The following is a 17,225-nucleotide window of genomic DNA, read 5'->3' on the forward strand; positions in this document are numbered from 1 at the left end:
TTTTATTGCTGCCATATTTTGATAGTTCTTTCCTTCCTCTTTTCTAGTCTCATGGGCGTTGCTCCTGTACAGACCCTTACTACCTTTTTTCTGCTGCATTTTACTAAATACCATCTGTAGCCTCCCTACTGACCAAACCCAATTCATTTTATGCTCTGCTTTCAGATTAACTTCCCAAATATGTCACTGCTGGATTTGGTTTCAACTTCTTTTTAGATGTGTCACTGTGATACAATAAGACACATATTTGGTCTTTGTTCCTGGTTCCTAAAATCCTTGGAATTGAGATGATTGGTGGCTGTGGGTCCCCAGGTAGCTTCAGGGTGGGGGTGGGGTGCTGGTTACCAGAAAGACCAAGACAGGATTAGAGAGTGAAACTTTCAGCCCCACTCTTGACTTCTGGGAGGGGAGAGGGGCTAGAGATTGAATTCAATCACCAACGGCCAACAATTCAATCAAGCCTATGTGATAAAACCCCCCTAAACTAGAGGGTTTGGAGAGCTGTTGGGTTGGTGGACACACTGAGGTAGTGGAAGGATACAACCCCAGAAAGGGAATACGGGCTCCATACCACACCTACATACCTTGCCCTACACATCTCTTCCACCTGACTGTTCCTGAGTCGTCATATCCTTTATAATAAACTGACAGTGTTAAATAAAGGGCTGTCCTGAGTTCTGTGAATCATTCTAACAAATTATTGAACCTGAGGAGGGAGTCACTGGAACTCCTGATTTGTAGCCAGAAGGTCAGAAGTACAAGTCCACTGGCATCTAGAGTGGAGGCAGTCTTGTGGGACTGAGCCCTTAACCTGTAGGGTCTGTATTAACTCTGCTGGGTTGTTAGTGCCAGAATTGAATAAAATTATAGGACACCCACAGTTGGTTTCAGAGAACTGGAGAATGTATTTGTGTTGGTAAAACCACCACACATTTGGTATCAGAAGTGCTGTGGGGAAATATAATTCAGTCAACTGGTCCAGTCAATTGGTCCAACTCCATGCTTTGTCCTTTTCTGAACACAGATGACACTCTCCTAGCTCCATCTTTTGGCACAGATGTTTACAATTAAACGACCAAAACACATGCAGGGCTTGAGAAGCTCCTGCACAATTTTCACTAAAAGTATCCCTAAGTGTTGAATGTTTTCAATATTGTGATTTTTTAAATTTTATTTTCTAATTGTTCATTGCTAGTATAAAGAAACGTATTTTAACCATTTTTTCCTACCTTGCCAACTTATAAGTTCTAGGAGCTTGTTTGAAGATTTCTGAAGGTTTTCCAGCTTTATGGCCTTACTGTATATAAATACTTTTGCTTACTCCTTTCCAATTTGAATTTATTTCTTGTTCTTGCCTTATTGCACTGGCTGGGACCTCCTGTTAACGCGCAACAGAAGTGGTTAGAGCACAACCCTTGCCTTATTCCCCATCTGAGGCAGAGCGTGTTCAGTCCTTTACCATTAAGTATGTCAGCTGTAGATTTTTAATAGATGAGCTTTACCATGTTAGGGAGGTTTCTATTACCAGTTGCTGCAAGTTTGTGTCATAAATAAGTGTTGAATTCTGTCAAAGGCTTTTTTCTTGCATTTACTGAGATGATCACATAGTTTTTCTTCTTTATTCTGTTAATATGATGCATCACAGTAATTTTTTTCATAATCATGAAATTATGACTTTGTTTTTAGAGTAGCTTTAGGTTTACAGAGAAACTGAGCAGATAGTATAGTGAGTTCCTATGTACCCTCTCATCCCCCACTGCCCACAGTTTCCTTAATTACTAATATCTATATTAGTACGATACAATTGATGAACCAATACTGATTCAGTATTCATAACTAAACTCCACAGTTCATGTTAGGTCCACTCTTTGAGCTGTATGGTTCTATGGATTTTGACAAATGCATAATGTCATACATCTGCCATTACAGTACCATGCAGAATAGTCTCCCCTATGCTTTACTTATTCTTACCTCTCCTTGCTCTCTCCCAATTAAAGATAGTAACAATGGTAATAGTGTTCGAAGAGTACAGATCCGGAGACAGATAAAAAGAATGTGAGACCTTTGCCACGTAGCAGTTGGGTAGAAATAGTGATAACTCAACCAAATAATCAAAATGGTACATCTCCCCCTCCTCCTAATCAGCATTCCTACCTTGGAATATGTGTTAATAAACTGTACAAAATCCTTACCCATAATACAAACAGTATACATTACAGTTAGATGATTCTTATCATCATCACATAATTAGACATAATCTCAACAATTGCCCAAACACAGACTGCATCAATAAATATTCCTTAGCAAAACACAAACTAATGACAAGAGAATCCAAGTTGGTGGTGAGGTCTACAAGGTTCAGAGGGCACTTTCCTCTTTTGGTTTGGCCACAGTGAAATGCACAGAGGGGATTAGCAGGGACATGGACCAGCCAGGCATTTGGATATTCTTGAGAATGGATTCAGGGCAGCTAGATCTATCTGTTTCTAAACCCAAACAATAAGTTCTTAATTTTGGTTTTAGGTTTTTCAGATTGAGAATTATCTATTGGGTTATTTTCCAAATCAGTTATGTCACTTTCTATAATCTCTAGTGCTTGCCAACATTTTTCAATTTTATGTTTTATCTCCTTGAAGTATATTTATTTTGAAGTTTGTGTCTAATAATTTGAACATCTGAAGCATCTGTGGGTCTATTTCTATTTTTTATTATTTCTGTTCATGTTCACGTCACATTATCTGGTCAGGGACTTCTTCATCTTTGATTGTGTGTTGGACACTGTACTTTCAAAACTGTGGCATCTTTAAAGACTTAGGATTACAATCACTTCCGCCAGGTGCTTACAGGCACCTGCCTTCTGGTATCATTTTGATCCAATGTTTGTGCTCAAGGTTTCCTGGATCAGGTAAATAACTTGGAACCGCACAGCAATCCATGTGAAGGCTGATTTATCTTTGTTTCGTCTTCATATTCCACCCAAAGCTGGGTCTCAATTCACTTTGCCAACCCAAAGCATAAGGAGATTACAAAGGACTCCTCCTGACAGGACCTGAACTCCAACCCTCCTGTCTCTGTAGGCCCCACAAAATAGTCAGAATATGTATTTGTTTTGTATTTAAGCTGCTTCTTCCTGAATGGCATGTACCTAACCACTAGGTTCACCTCTCTAAATTTTCACCTCCTTTTGGATCTTGGTCTAGCAATTCCTCACTAACTTGGTATATCTCCAGTGCCTTCAAGCATAGGTTTTTAATATTTTGCCCAGTCCTAGTTGTCCTCAGTGGGAGAGGTGATGCTAATAACCGACTTTGTCATTTCTGAATGCAGAAGTCAGAAGAACTTTCACTCTATGAATTTTACTAGTTTGCCCCTTGTGGTCTTTAATACAATGGATTTTATATTATATTGTGCATATACAGTCATCCCTCAGTATACACAGGGGACTGGTTCTGGGACCCCGGCAAAATCCATGCATACTCAAGTCCCACAGTCAGCCCTGTGGAACATTCACATATGGAAAGTTGGCCCTCTGTATATATGGATTTCACATGCCTCAAATATTATTAATATATTTCTGATCTGTGTTTGGTTGCAAAAATCTGCATAAAAGTGGACTCAAGTGGTTCAAACCTGTGTTGTTCAAGAGTCAATTGTATTCCCTACCCAACCCCCATTAGAATGTTAGGACTGGGTCTAATTCAATTGTCCCCTGCCAGGAATAATTATTTGTTAAATTGAATCAACTAATCTTCTCTGATGGTTTTGCTTATTATTTATGTCAAAATCTCATTGTTTTAAATAAATAAAATTTCATTCTTATATAATCATCATTAAAAGCACCTTTCCCTTTACCATTTTCTTCCAACATTTATACAGTATCCACAAGGAAATGCCTGTATCTACTTAGTGTCTTTTTTTATTGACTCTATCGTGTCATTTATTTGATTTCAAGATAATCTTTATGCTTTCCAGATGTGCCTTATGGTATATGTGTGTGTGTGTATATATTTTTTTTAATGTGGTGAATTAGCATTAATTTTATGTTGAAAATTTTATGACATTTCTTAGGAACTAGCATAAGATACTTAGCAAAGCTAAGGCTAGGAATCACTAACTATATATATACTGGCTAGAAAGTAACTAGAACATTCCCGTGTACAAAGCAATAGTGGTTTTAAAAAAAAATGTTTTTGTGCCTCTTTTTAATTTCAGTGCTTTTCCTTCACTAAGTAACCATCTGTAGAATTGCTCAGTATTCCAATGCCTCTTCCTGTGGAGAACTAAATATATTAAAAGACTGACAGTCTGTTCTGAAACTTTTGGGAACCAACAGCAAGGGAAGTAAGAACTAGATAAAGAGAACTCCTAGCTTCCAGTGGCAGAGACAGTACTTAAATTGCAAATTTTAGGGATTATATCCACATCAGTTGCTCAAGCAGAATCTCCTGATCCCCCAGATTTAGCCAGGATGCCACTGCCTATACTTCTGTAACATTATATCTTTCCTCTTTCTTAACAGACCTCATATTATTTGTTCAATGCATGCCTTCCTCACTGGAGTCGAAATCTTAGTGCCAAGGACAATACCTATGATGCTTTCAATAAATATAAAGCATGCAACAGCATTTTAGTCAATTCCCATAATATGAGAGCCAAATTAGATTTTTCTTCATAACCCCAGGGGAAAGTAAGCCTTGCTTAATCTAGATTCCATACAGTCACCCAATACATCTTGGATGCTGACCATACAGTGTATGTACATCTCAGGAACCACAGTTATAGTCGGTATCACTGGCCAGGGGCTAGTCAAATTTCTCATTCCTTTTGGTGCTAAGTGTCTCTGATACTCAATAAAATGCTCACTGGTAACAAAATCAACCTTCAATTATTCAGAGGCTGGTCATTCAGATCCCTTACTTCTCATTTCCCCCACTCCACCCCTCCAACTATTCTCTAACTTTTGGGCTTCTCACTGGTAAACATGCCATCAAAGATTGGCCAGAGCAGTGGGGGACAACTCTTAAGTAGTGGACATTGTGACGGTCAAGGAGCATATAAAGTTGGCGGAAGGTTGGATCTGTACCTAAAAGAACTTTTCCAATGACATCATCTATTCTTAGTAGAACACAGAAAAAGACAGTTTGTCTAATCAATCAGTAATCACAGCTGTCATGCTATCATTCCAGGATGTTATCATTTTGTCCTTCCATGTTCTAAGGTGGTGACACCATACAGTCCCACCTCCTCTACCCACTCCATCTGTGAGTTAGGACATGCTATTTCACCTCTCTGAGCCTCATCTCATCATCAACCAAATAGAAACAATAAACTGACAGGTTTGCTCTGAAGATCAGAGCATTCTTTCTGAGAATGAAATAAAGTACAGAAGTGCTTTATAAATGCAGAGTGACATTCTAATTTTATATTATTACCAACATTAATTGCTTGTTGATGGCAGAACAAGGAGACAAATGTTCTGCATGGGCTACTGTAATGAGTAAAATCCAGGATTTTTGCACACCAAGCCAGTATACATGCCAAATTCCTTGTCAGTGCTTACCTTGGGAGGTTTCCTTAATGATGGGAAAAAAAAATTTCAGCAGCAGAGATACAGGAGGTTGTCAACACAGCAGCCACATCAGAGGGACACAATGAAAGAGAAAAAACATAAGGTAAATTCGACACCTTGATAACATGATCTAAAAGATATTCTTCTTCATGAAGAATTCAAACATATTACTGCCTGAAAAGATAAACTCCTATATATTTGCTCAAAATACAGTAGGCATAATGGATTTCTTCCCTGTTTTAGTAGAATAGATCCAGACAGTCATTCAGAGATACTTTTAATGATCGTAAGAAATGCCAATGGGAGAGTACAAAGATAAAGAAAAATGCTACAATCATTATTGCACGTGGTCAAATATTTTAAAATCAATTTTAATATTTGAATTCTTAAATTGGTGTTAAAATGAATGCATATTTTCCTTTGATCAATACATACATACATAGGAGTTTTTCTCACTTAATAACCATAGTTCTAGATGATAATTTTCACATATTTTAACCCTGAATAGAAATTTAAAAGCAAGATCCATCCTTCCCCCACCACTAACCACACATGCACTTTTGAAAAAATGTTCTCTTTTGCATGTTAATAACTCAGAAATCACTGAAACTGTACCTGGAGAAAACTCTGAAAAGGAAATAGTTTTTGAGGCAACAAAATATTAGGTTGACTTGCTTTGTAAGTATTTGAAATTTTTCTTGTGTACAAAATTAAGAAGTTCAATTATGATTTCTAAGGTATGCGATCCTATGATAGTTCTTGGCCTTCCTGATGTAGTTATTCTTGATCAATCTCTGATATCCTCCATCCATAAGCTATAAAATTACTGTAAAAGAGAAATGGGTGTATTTCCCCATGGCCTTAATCCTTCATCACAGGGAATTGAATCATGAGACTAAGAAAAGCTTTTCCAGGGCTGAGGGCATGGGAATCAAGAGGTACAAGCAAAAATAGTATGATGCCTTTTCTCCATCATTGGATTCAACGGTCTTCACAGAGTTCTAAGGGCTCTGAACAAAACCCAGAGCTCAGCAGCAGGGAGAGAATGTCCATGGACTCTACAATCCTGTGCACAATTCTAAACTTTTGAGTGCAGGGAAAGAAAAATCATCATGCTCTGGCAATGATGAAGCTGAAACATCATTTTCTTGAAAGTCAATCAATTAGCTGAAAGGAAATGAGCCCTATCCCTGATGTCATTACCTCAGACAGTGAGGCACGATGGGAATGCTATTTTTGTCTTCAGGTTTTAGAGGAGAAGTTTGTCTAGAATAACTGCTATGTCTGGCTGCTATCAAGCAAGTCTCAGCATACTTGTATGTCTACCCTTTAAAATAAGATAAACATTTATAGATGTATAAATAAAAATGCACAAGCGTTTTTTAATTTTAAGAAAGCCATAGATTTCCATTCTGTACACAGAACTTGAGACTTCTGCCAAGAAAATTTCCTTAAGTGAAACACTACTCTGGAAGGCATCTAAGTAGGTAGGACAATAATGAAAAGTTTATGCACTGCCCTTTTGACTAAGCCTTCTTATTTTGCTTGACTTATTCTTTAAAAGTCATTCAAATCATTGATTTATTTAACAAAGGGAAGAAAATAACATCACGATAAGGCAATCATATGAAACAGCATGGACCAAGTTAATAAAATATAGTTTTCCCGTTTATGCTATGATGAACCAAGTAACCCAATGGGGGTGGGACACACTAACAGGAATCCCAGGGAGTTTTCTTGTGTGGGTCCTTTACGCCACAGCCCACAGCTGTAGTACAGCAATCATCACCAGCGGCACAGAACCAGTGCTGGTTTGTAGCCAGCAGTACATTTACTTCCTGAGCGGTCAATAATACAATTATCCTTTCTTCATTCTTCCTAGAAAACCAATCCTATTTCAGTGTTTTAAGTTTTTTAAAAGTCTATCACTTTCACTTAGAAAGACATGGCATTATATACCTAAACTTAATCATCATTCAGTTTAGAACAAGGATCCTTGCTACAGAAGGAGAAGTGGAGAAGTAAGCCAGGTAGTGTATCCCAATTGTGGTTTATTAATTGGTAAACTAGAGGTTTGAATTAGGTGACAGGCTGCTAAGTCACCCTTATTAGGAAGCATGGTTACTGCCACAATCCCCAGAGGATGTATGTCTTTGGTAGTTGTGAAGAAAAAATTTTCCAATGTGAGTAATACTGATACTATAATCAAATATAGTATGCTATCCTCTTTTAAAAAAACTCATGCTATTACAATGTAAAAATGAAAGATTTATATCCATATATAAACTATTACAATAACTTAATGGGAGGCCATATGCTGAGACATCTCCAACGCCCTGGGTTTCTACCTAAACAAAACAAAACTTAAGCTCAGCTAATCAGGAGCAGCCAACTGAGCATTAGTTATGTTATCGGGAACTTTCCACCAGGACAGTCCAATAAGGCAACTGCTCAAACTTTAACCAATCGGGTGGAACAGGCGGAGGGGGAAAAAAAAACTTTAAGCAATCAAATAATTTCTCTGCTGTGCTTCTGGGTCCACCCTATAAAAGCTTTCCCCTCACGCTCCTTCGGTGTACCCCTGAATCACTTTCCGTTTGGAGCTGCCCAATTCATGAATCACTGTTCAAATAAACTCTTTAAAATTTAGTGTGCCAAGGTTTACCTGTTAACAATACAGAAAAGGATGAAATGAGGATGAATAATATAAACATCAGATTCAACATAATCAATATTAAATATATATATATTTTTTAAATTATGGCCCTTTGTTGATTATGTCAGTGAAAGCCATGTCTCTTGGGCTGGTCCAGCCTATTGCTAACTGCATGGCTCCACTACAGAAAGAGGCAATGTCTCTGCTAAGCAAATATCCGGTGAATGAAAAAGAATATCCCTTCAAACAGACTTCACAGACCACGACACACAGGCTTGCTTGCTGACGCCTTAGAAAACAGCGTTCCATCAACACTTGCCCGAAGATGTGTTTATTCCTGACACTCTCTACTGCCCACTCTCTCCTTCACCCTCCAAAAAGTCCTCGTTTTCAATTATATGAACCTCTCTAAGAATTAGATTTTGTTGTGTAGATTCAAAGAAATAAATTGAACACAATTTGACATTTCAGAAGACAAATGGGTAATAATACTTCTAGGTCCCAGGATTTGGAGAGAAAATAAGGAGGTGCAGTTCTACACTAATAGTAATTCTATTTTTGCAAAACACTGAAGCCCCTCTTCACCCTCAGGACAAGCAGGTTGATCTCTTCATGGTCACCTGCATCATGTATTTTCACCCCACAACTCATGCAATTTACACACCTTTATCCCACTTTGTCTGCTCACTTTGCCTGATCACATCTGCCCACTGTTTACGGCCTACTTCAAGGCTCACCTCTCTCAATTCCTCACCAACTTTTGAGACCAACTTTGTCTTCACTTCCTCTAATACCCCAGGATTCCTAGGGTCAACAAAACAGCTTGGCACTTACTGGCACACGTGAAAGTTCTATAGCCTCCAGTAACTGTATTTGAGTCTCACGTAGCTTTAAGATTCAAACCTCTTGAAAACACAAGCCATACCACATGCTACCTTCATAATCCCTGTCCCCAATCCCCCCTACTCATGTAGGGCTCAGCACATTGTAAGAACTTAGACATAATTTTTTACATTAGTAAGTTAAACATAATCCAGATATGAAGATTTACTTAAATCACCAACACAGTCCTACAATTTGAAGAGTGCCTAAATTTAATAGCAGTGAAGACTTCAGGGATTGTCAGAAAATGCAAAATATTTCTGATGACTTATTTAAAAATAATTATTTCTCTAGACCAGCATTTCAGAGTGGCAATTCAATGGGATGTTAACAAAGGTCAAGCCCTAAAAACTTCTGAGGTCACCTAAATTGAGAAACGCTACAGAATGCAGTTAAATATGGGTTTCTTTATGGCAGTACTTTTCAGAGGCATGCCTCTGAAAAGTACTGCCATAGAATTCTTAGTTCATCATAGAATTCTTTGAAAGGAACACGATGGAACATATTTTGGGAAAAACTCATCACTGATTTTGATAAACCACACCAAAAAAAGGTTTTTCAAGGATGCAGTGGATTTCAACAAATCTAGTGGTTCAATAATCTCAGGTACTAACGTGGGTAATATGGCTATAACCTGAGATGAATTTTAAAAGGTTGCGATTAAAAATATGCATAATTACAAAAGAAAAAGAAGTTTAAAGTAACTTTTGAAATATACATCTGTGTAAGTGCTGTAAGAGATACAAACAAAATGGCGCAAGAACAAGCATTGGTGGTTCAGTGGTAGAATTCTTGCCTGCCAAAATGGCACAAGAGCTCACAGAAGAGAGAGATCCGATCTGAATGCAGGTGTGGGGACAAGGTGGTTTGAGAGGAAAGAGGATGTGGACAGGGTCTTTGAGGGCAGGGAAGGCTCTGACCGGCAGAGGTGGGGACCATTTCTAACAGAAGTGACAGTGTTAGCAAAACGCTTAAATGAAAATATTTGCAGTGTCTTGGCAAGTGTTCAGTTAGATGAGACTACAGAGACTATATGAGGGGACACTAGAAAATTGGAGTGTAAAGATAAGCTGGACCTATATTGGGGCAGGTCTTGAAATGAAGAGTCAGTACTTAGTTTAGTAGGTAGCAGGGACCTGGAAAGTTTAACAAGAAAAGGAGTAGAATAAAGAAAGCAGGAAAAATAGTCTATTAAAACAACAACAAAAATCCTAAATAGCTGAAGTTCTTTGCCCACACCTCACACTGAGAAACTTCTGGGTCAAGGAGTCCTTTGATCACTGTGTACAGACTATAGACTACAGTTAGCAACTTAGAAGTCTGATGGCCAAAGATCCTGATGGACAATGCCCTAACACCAATCGGTGTTTCAGCACATGTGCATGATCAGAGGAGCATCTCCTGAAACAAATTTCTCTTTCATGTATTAACTATCTTACCGGTTGTTGGAAATTGTTACAACTTAGATCTGAAAGATAAAGGACATGTACTTTATTATGAAGGCCCTGATAAACAATTCTATCTTGCAGAACTAAATACCAGGTCACCTAAATCTTCCAAGTACTCTCTATCAGTAGAAATTTATTGAGTACTGACTCCTACAGTGTACATTATAAGTGCTTTGAGGGAATATTTAGAAGAATAAGGCATGATCTCTGGCCTGCAGAAGCTTAGAACCACGTGAGAGAGCCAGATACACACCTGCATAATATTAAATGGACTGGGATAAGCGTTATAACAAAAATAGGAACAAAGAGCTATGTCCAGTCAACAAATATTTAACATCCACTGTTTGCTATCCTGCTTATAAAGAGACTTGTCTTGCAGACAAAAAGCTGAATTTTCACACATATGTTACAATGCAATATGGTGTGCACAGCAGCAGCTCAAAAGAGGTGGGGATCACCTGGGAAAAAAGGTAAGTTTCCCAGAGCAGAAAAAGCCCCAAGCAGAAACAAGAAGGACTGAATAGGAATCCCCCAAGCTGACAAGCCCAAGAAATGGTATTCCAATAAGGGGAATTGTCTGTGCCAAAAGCACCAGAGAACACAGGCCACTTAAGGGCCACAGGCCTGTGGGACTGTTCTGTTGCCAAGCTCAGCAGTTTGGCTCTAGTAGCAGAGAATGTGGGACCTGGGGTGACGTTATAGCACTGAGGCCTCATGGGGCAGGTGGGTACTTTCTTCAAGCAGGATTTACTAACTATAGCCCAGGGATAAGTTTATATACTTGTGTATCAATAACCTAACATATACCTACATTCAAAATACATAACAAGTACTTCTATGAATTATAAAAAGTAGAAGGGGTTACATATATATTTAGAAGAGCCTTTGAAACCTATCACAAGAAGAATGCAAATGCCAAAAACATTAAGTTCCATGGCAAAGACTGGCTTGAAAACTTTCAAAAGGAGAGTCAGCAGATTATAAAACTTACAGGATGCTACAGCACAATTTTCTGAACATGTGAAGAAGCTGATTCATTCAAGAGAAGTGCCACTAATCAGCACAGGCTTTTGACACCAGCACATCTAGTTTGTTTTGGAAGAGTATTGGATAGGTCATCTAGAATCTACTAAACTTAAGATATACACTTAAAGTCATTTTTTTATTGTTTTTCTCCTAACCCCCTATTGTCTTCTAAGACTCTGATCTCGCCACCTGTGGTTTTTGCTAACTGTGTTGCTTTTCCAGAACACAATCCCTGCAGTTAGCAAGAGGCTGCTACAGTTCAATGAGAAGACTAGATGGTACAAGAGTAAGGTAGAGAAGAAGGTAAAGTCAGGAAGAGAATAACACAGTGAGAGAAAATAGTAGAGGTAAGAAACTCATGGTCTGGATAAAGTTAAAGAGCAAAGATGCGGAGGTGGTGGGTAAGATAAGAATGCTACAGTAAGCGAGTGAGATCTAACATTTCAGAGACAGCACATTTCGGGGTGGTAAACTCTGAGCTGGTCATATAGTATGTCTGTAAAATGAAACGGATGATCATTACGTTAATTAATAGCTAACACTTCATGAGTTCTAACTATGTGTCAGATAGCTTTCTGTTAGTTCTATCTCATTTAACTCACTTACACATACTTGATGACCCTATAAAATTCTCTTTATTATCATTTTACAGAGGAAAAACACTGAGGTACAAGGTATAGAGATTGTATGACTTTTGCAAGGTCACAGTTAATTGGCAGCAGTGCTATGAGTCAAACCTGGGCAGTCTCTGGCTATAGCAGCCCCCCCGCTCTTAACTGCTACTGTATATTGCCTCTCTCGCGTCTAAGAATTTGGGTGAAAGCTCTTCGAGCCTACACTAGGGTACTGGATAGCAATCCCTATGGATGGTCAATGATGTGGATCATCCTTGCTTGCAAGGGTCACCCAAGTGGTTAATGGCACGAATAAGCCCTGTCTGTATTAAAGTCCTTCATGACTATGTAGGAAAAACCTACACAGGGTGAACCTCAAAAGAGAAATGACTTCTATGCGAAAGAAGGGACCACTGTGGCAGTGTGGAGTTAGAAGCCTGCAAACCACCACTTCCCACTGGGGAAGCACCACTGAAAAGGGCTATGAATAAAGGCACAAAATTACACATGCAGATGTGCTGGGAGCAAATCTTAGGCAAAGGAACAGCTGGAACAAAGTTGGACAGCGCAGGATATGTTGTTCAGGGAATAGCAGGTAGACAGAGAATATAACTGAAAGCAATAAAGCTACAATAATAGACAAGGACCACAGTGCAGTTGCCATGGATAGTTTGCACAAAGAGAATAACATGGCCAAATCTATTTTAGGAGGGTGAGACTCAATGGTTAATGACAAAGGCTACATCATCTACAGAGTCAGCAGTGAGATATGTACTAGCGACCCTCCGCTTGGCACCAACTGCAGCCCTCATGGTGTGTAATTAATACACCACTGCAAGGGCAAGAGAAAAAGTAGGATGCAAAGGAGAGAACACAAAGACAACTTGAAGGAAGAAGAATCTGTATGACTTGTTGCCTGCTGTGCCCCAGCCATCCAGCCCCTCCACCACATTGAAAGAGATTGAACTATTGCTATGTGGCACGGAGTGACTTTTCACATGGGACTCTGGTCACAGACCTTGCAGCAGACTCAAGATGAATGAAAGAAAAAATGGTTTTGATTATATTGATACTCTTACTGTTGATAGCTTTAAAAATTAATTCAAAACGCATTTGTAATTTTAAAAAATGATAATTCCTTTCTTAAAAAAAAAAACCTGCTTCTTTTTTAAAAATTACCACTCTACTTAATCTCTCATTTTCAATAAAAATCATAAAGAAAAACTGAACTAATTTTGTACTGGAGTGGAAAGACTTGCGGTTTGATTTGCTTTTGTATATTTGGACTATATCCTTCTGGCATAACTACATTTGGCTTAAATTTCCACTGGAAATTATAAAGGAGAGTGGTGAAGAGAGTTCAGGATTTGGAGCCAAACCAACCCTAGCTCTGCCATGATCTAGCTATGTTGACCTTGGCAAGTTCAGTCCACCCCTCTGAGCCTCAGTTTCTCTGTTTATAAAATGGGGGTAGAAGAGTACTCCTCCAGGACCGCTGAAGGATTTCAGGGAGTGATATGGATAATGCTACACACCGTGAGCATGCACGGTTATTGCTCAGTAAATGTGAGATGCTATTGCTATTGTTACCACAAACAGCCCTCCTGGATTATACATGCAAAATGTCAACATAGCTCAAACTAAATTTCATCTAGGAAAAGGTTTTAGGAGCTGAAGAATAAAAGCACTTCTAAAAGAGGGTTATTTCCCTTTAAAAAAAAAAAAGGTTTTTAAGAAAATGTCTGATAAAAGAAGGGAAAGAATAGAGAGGGGAAAAAACCCTGGAAATAATTAGATAAACAGCTGTAAAGTTGGACACCTTTATAAGAATTAAACTATAATAATAATGTTTTTAGGAAAGAGCCAAAAGCCAGTGCGTAATGGCAAACACTTCGGGATGATCACCTCTGACACCTGGTGCCACGTACTGCCACATTTACCTACAAACTGCAATAAAACTCCCCTGACAGCAAACTGGGGCCAAGGCAGCTGACAAAATCGACATAGAAATAATGATCTAAAATTTAAAGACAGTCTTTATTTAAAAAGAGACCAATATTTTAAAGTTTGCATTTACTTTCTTGGTCTGATAAGTAGCGAGTATTCTCCATATCACTAGCTAGAGAACCTGGTACTGTTTTATGACCTGAAAAGCTGGCAGTGGAAGATAAAGGGTCAGCGTTAGAAACAACCCAAGAAAGCAAACAGCTTTCACTTCCCTTTCCCGAAATGACACCTTGAATTTTCAACTGAGTACCACAGAGCAGAATCTTATGACCAATGTAAGATGTGCCCTATAAGCCAGAATCAAGCATTTCTATTAATAGTTTGAAAATTTGACTACTGAAGTCCACTCCAATGAATGGTGAGAAAAGTGATTTAAAAAAAATTCATTCTGTTAGTCTTTGTCAAAAACATTTCTGCAATAAAGATGTGTCAACTTTATAATTGAAGCAAAAAACTTCTGAAACAAAGAGAATAACAGCAAAGTCTTACAATTCTTACCAGAGGTTTTCTAATTAATTCAAGTTTTATAAATTAATTTCCTTATTTTAAAATTCAGATTATCTATAAAAATGTTTCAGGTGTAATAGTGTGCAAATATAATACAATAAAATTCTAACTTTTTAAATCAGTATTTTTCTTCTTGCGCTGTGTACAATCTGTCTGCCACCCAGCAAGACTCAAGTTTTCACCACACAAGCCCTACCAACTCCACTAAGCAGTGAAACACACAGTGGTGCCCTCCTACCAACAACTGAAGCATTGTACTGTGCGTCAAATGCCTTACAAATAAGCTGTATTCAAACAACTCTTGTTAAGGGGCTCAGTCAACCAATCAGTGAGTTTATCAACCTCTCCTAATATCAGGCTCCTCTCCACTATCCCACTAGTAACCATAAACCTTCTTTAATAAAAATTTTGTTGGATAAAAACATTTTTTAAAAATAAATTTAATGTCAATCAAGTTGAGCTTAAAATCTAAAATACAGAGCTTTCTTCCATAATTGAGTTTCCATCATTCAATAAATTGATAGGAGAATATTCAGAGACCAAAATTTCCCCTTCTGGGAAAGAAACCAAGTCAGGTTCTATTTCCCAGACTGGTAACCATCTTGACAACGTATCAGCTTCCCACAGAAGGCAGGTTGGTTTTTTTTTTTCCCCTTCTTCAATGTATTTATTTATTTTTTTAAAAAAATTTCAGAATATTATGGGGGAACAAACATTTTGGTTATATATATTGCCTTTGCATCACCCAAGCCAGAGCTACAAGCGTGCTCATCCCCCATAAGTGCACTCTGCACCCATTTGTTATGAGTTTACCCATCCCCTCCACCCCCCTCCCACCTGCCCAGCACCCAATGAATATTACTTCCATGTGAACACCTAAGTGTTGATCAGTTAGTACCAATTTGATGGTGAGTACATGGGGTGCTTGTTTTTCCTTTCTTGTGATACTCTGAAGAATGGGCTCTAGCTCCACCCAGGATAGAAAAAGAGGTGCTAGTTCACCATTATTTTTTATGGTTGAGTAGTATTTCACGGTATACATATACCACATTTTATTAATCCACTCATGTATTGATGGGTTTCCATATCTTTGCAATTGTGAATTGTGCTGCCATAAACATTGGAGTACAGATGTCTTTATTATAAAATGACTTTTTTTCTTTGGGCAGATGCCTAGTAGTGGGATTGCTGGATCAAATGGAATTTCTATTTTTAGTTCTTTCAGATACCTCCAAATTACTTTCCACAGAGGTTGTACTAATTTGCAGTCCTACTAGCAGTATAAGAGTGTTCCTATCTCTCCACATCTATGCCAGCATTTGTTGTTTGGGGACTTTTTGATAAAGGCCATTCTCACTGGATTTAGGTGATATTTCATTATGGTTTTGATTTGCATTTCCCCAATGATTACAGATGTTGAGCACTTTTTTATGTTTGCTGGCCATTATTTTGTCTTCTTTTGCAAAGTTTCTGTTCACGTCCTTTGCCCCCTTTTCAATGGGTTGTTCAATTTTTTTCTTGTTAATTTTCTTAAATTATATATAGATTCTTATTATTAGCCCTTTATCAGATGTGTAGCATGCAAATATTTTCTCCCATTCTGTAGGTTGTCTATTTGCTCTAATGATAGTTTTCTTGGCTGTGCAGAAGCTTTTTAATTTGATCAGGTCCCATTTATTTATTTTTGTTGCTGCTGTGATTGCTTTGGGGGTCTTCTTCAAAAATTCTTTGCCTAGGCCGATGTCTACAAGAGGCAGGTTTGAATACCCAGGACAATTAGACAGCTGTACTTCAAGCTCCCTGCAGGTGGGGCCTGTACCTCCCTGGCTCACCACTGTTTGTTCTCATCCTAAGCACTTACTAGCAAATAGCCGATGCTCATTACATTCCACTGAATAAACCAACTGGACCACCATTTACCATTTCTTTATCTGGGACATGCTACTCTTTTTGAGTTTTACCATGTATCTTCAAGTCTCTTTTTTTCCATCTCTGAATTCACGGTTGTTTTTTAAAATATCTTACAGTGAGTCCATAGATGGCTGGAAGAAAGGATCCCAGGAAAATAAAGATTCTTCCAGTAATGGTTTGGAAGCACTGAGAAAAGGTTACTTGTTTCTCAGGCTGTCCTTCCCACCCAGGCACTGACCCTGAACAGAGAAACCCCACACAGACACTGATGGTAAAGATGATTACACAAAGGAGAATTTGTTGAAAACACAATTCCCATAATTTCTCCTTTCCAGAACTCTTCTAAAACTTCAGATTTACTTATATCTAATCTTTTTTTTTTAAGCACCTTGTAGCTTCTGAATAAAGTGAGACAATATTCCCTTTTACCAACAGGATACTCTGAACTCAGAACAGCAAAAGGCAGGCAGGACAGCTTTGGGGAGGAGCAGGGATTAGAGGTAGCTGATCCCAGGATGGATTTTTGAAACATTCTATGAGTTTTCCAAACCACAAATCTGGAGGATTATTGTGTACTAATATTTTCTATATAGTGGGCACTCAAT

General features: G+C 38.3%; 1 protein-coding gene across 4 annotated transcripts in view; it reads right to left on the reverse strand.

Annotated features, from left to right (window-relative positions):
• The window catches only part of KIF13A (kinesin family member 13A), a 193,354-nt gene that overhangs the window by 113,948 nt on the left and 62,181 nt on the right, over positions 1–17,225 (reverse strand). For all 4 annotated transcript variants that reach the window (XM_045551849.1, XM_045551847.1, XM_045551848.1 and 1 more), the window contains exon 3: positions 5,561–5,573. In XM_045551849.1, the coding sequence (XP_045407805.1) occupies positions 5,561–5,573 (13 nt within the window). The remainder of the gene's footprint in view (positions 1–5,560; positions 5,574–17,225) is intronic.

This window comes from Lemur catta, chromosome 5 (assembly GCF_020740605.2).
Source record: "Lemur catta isolate mLemCat1 chromosome 5, mLemCat1.pri, whole genome shotgun sequence".
NCBI classification, from domain to species: Eukaryota; Metazoa; Chordata; class Mammalia; order Primates; family Lemuridae; genus Lemur; species Lemur catta.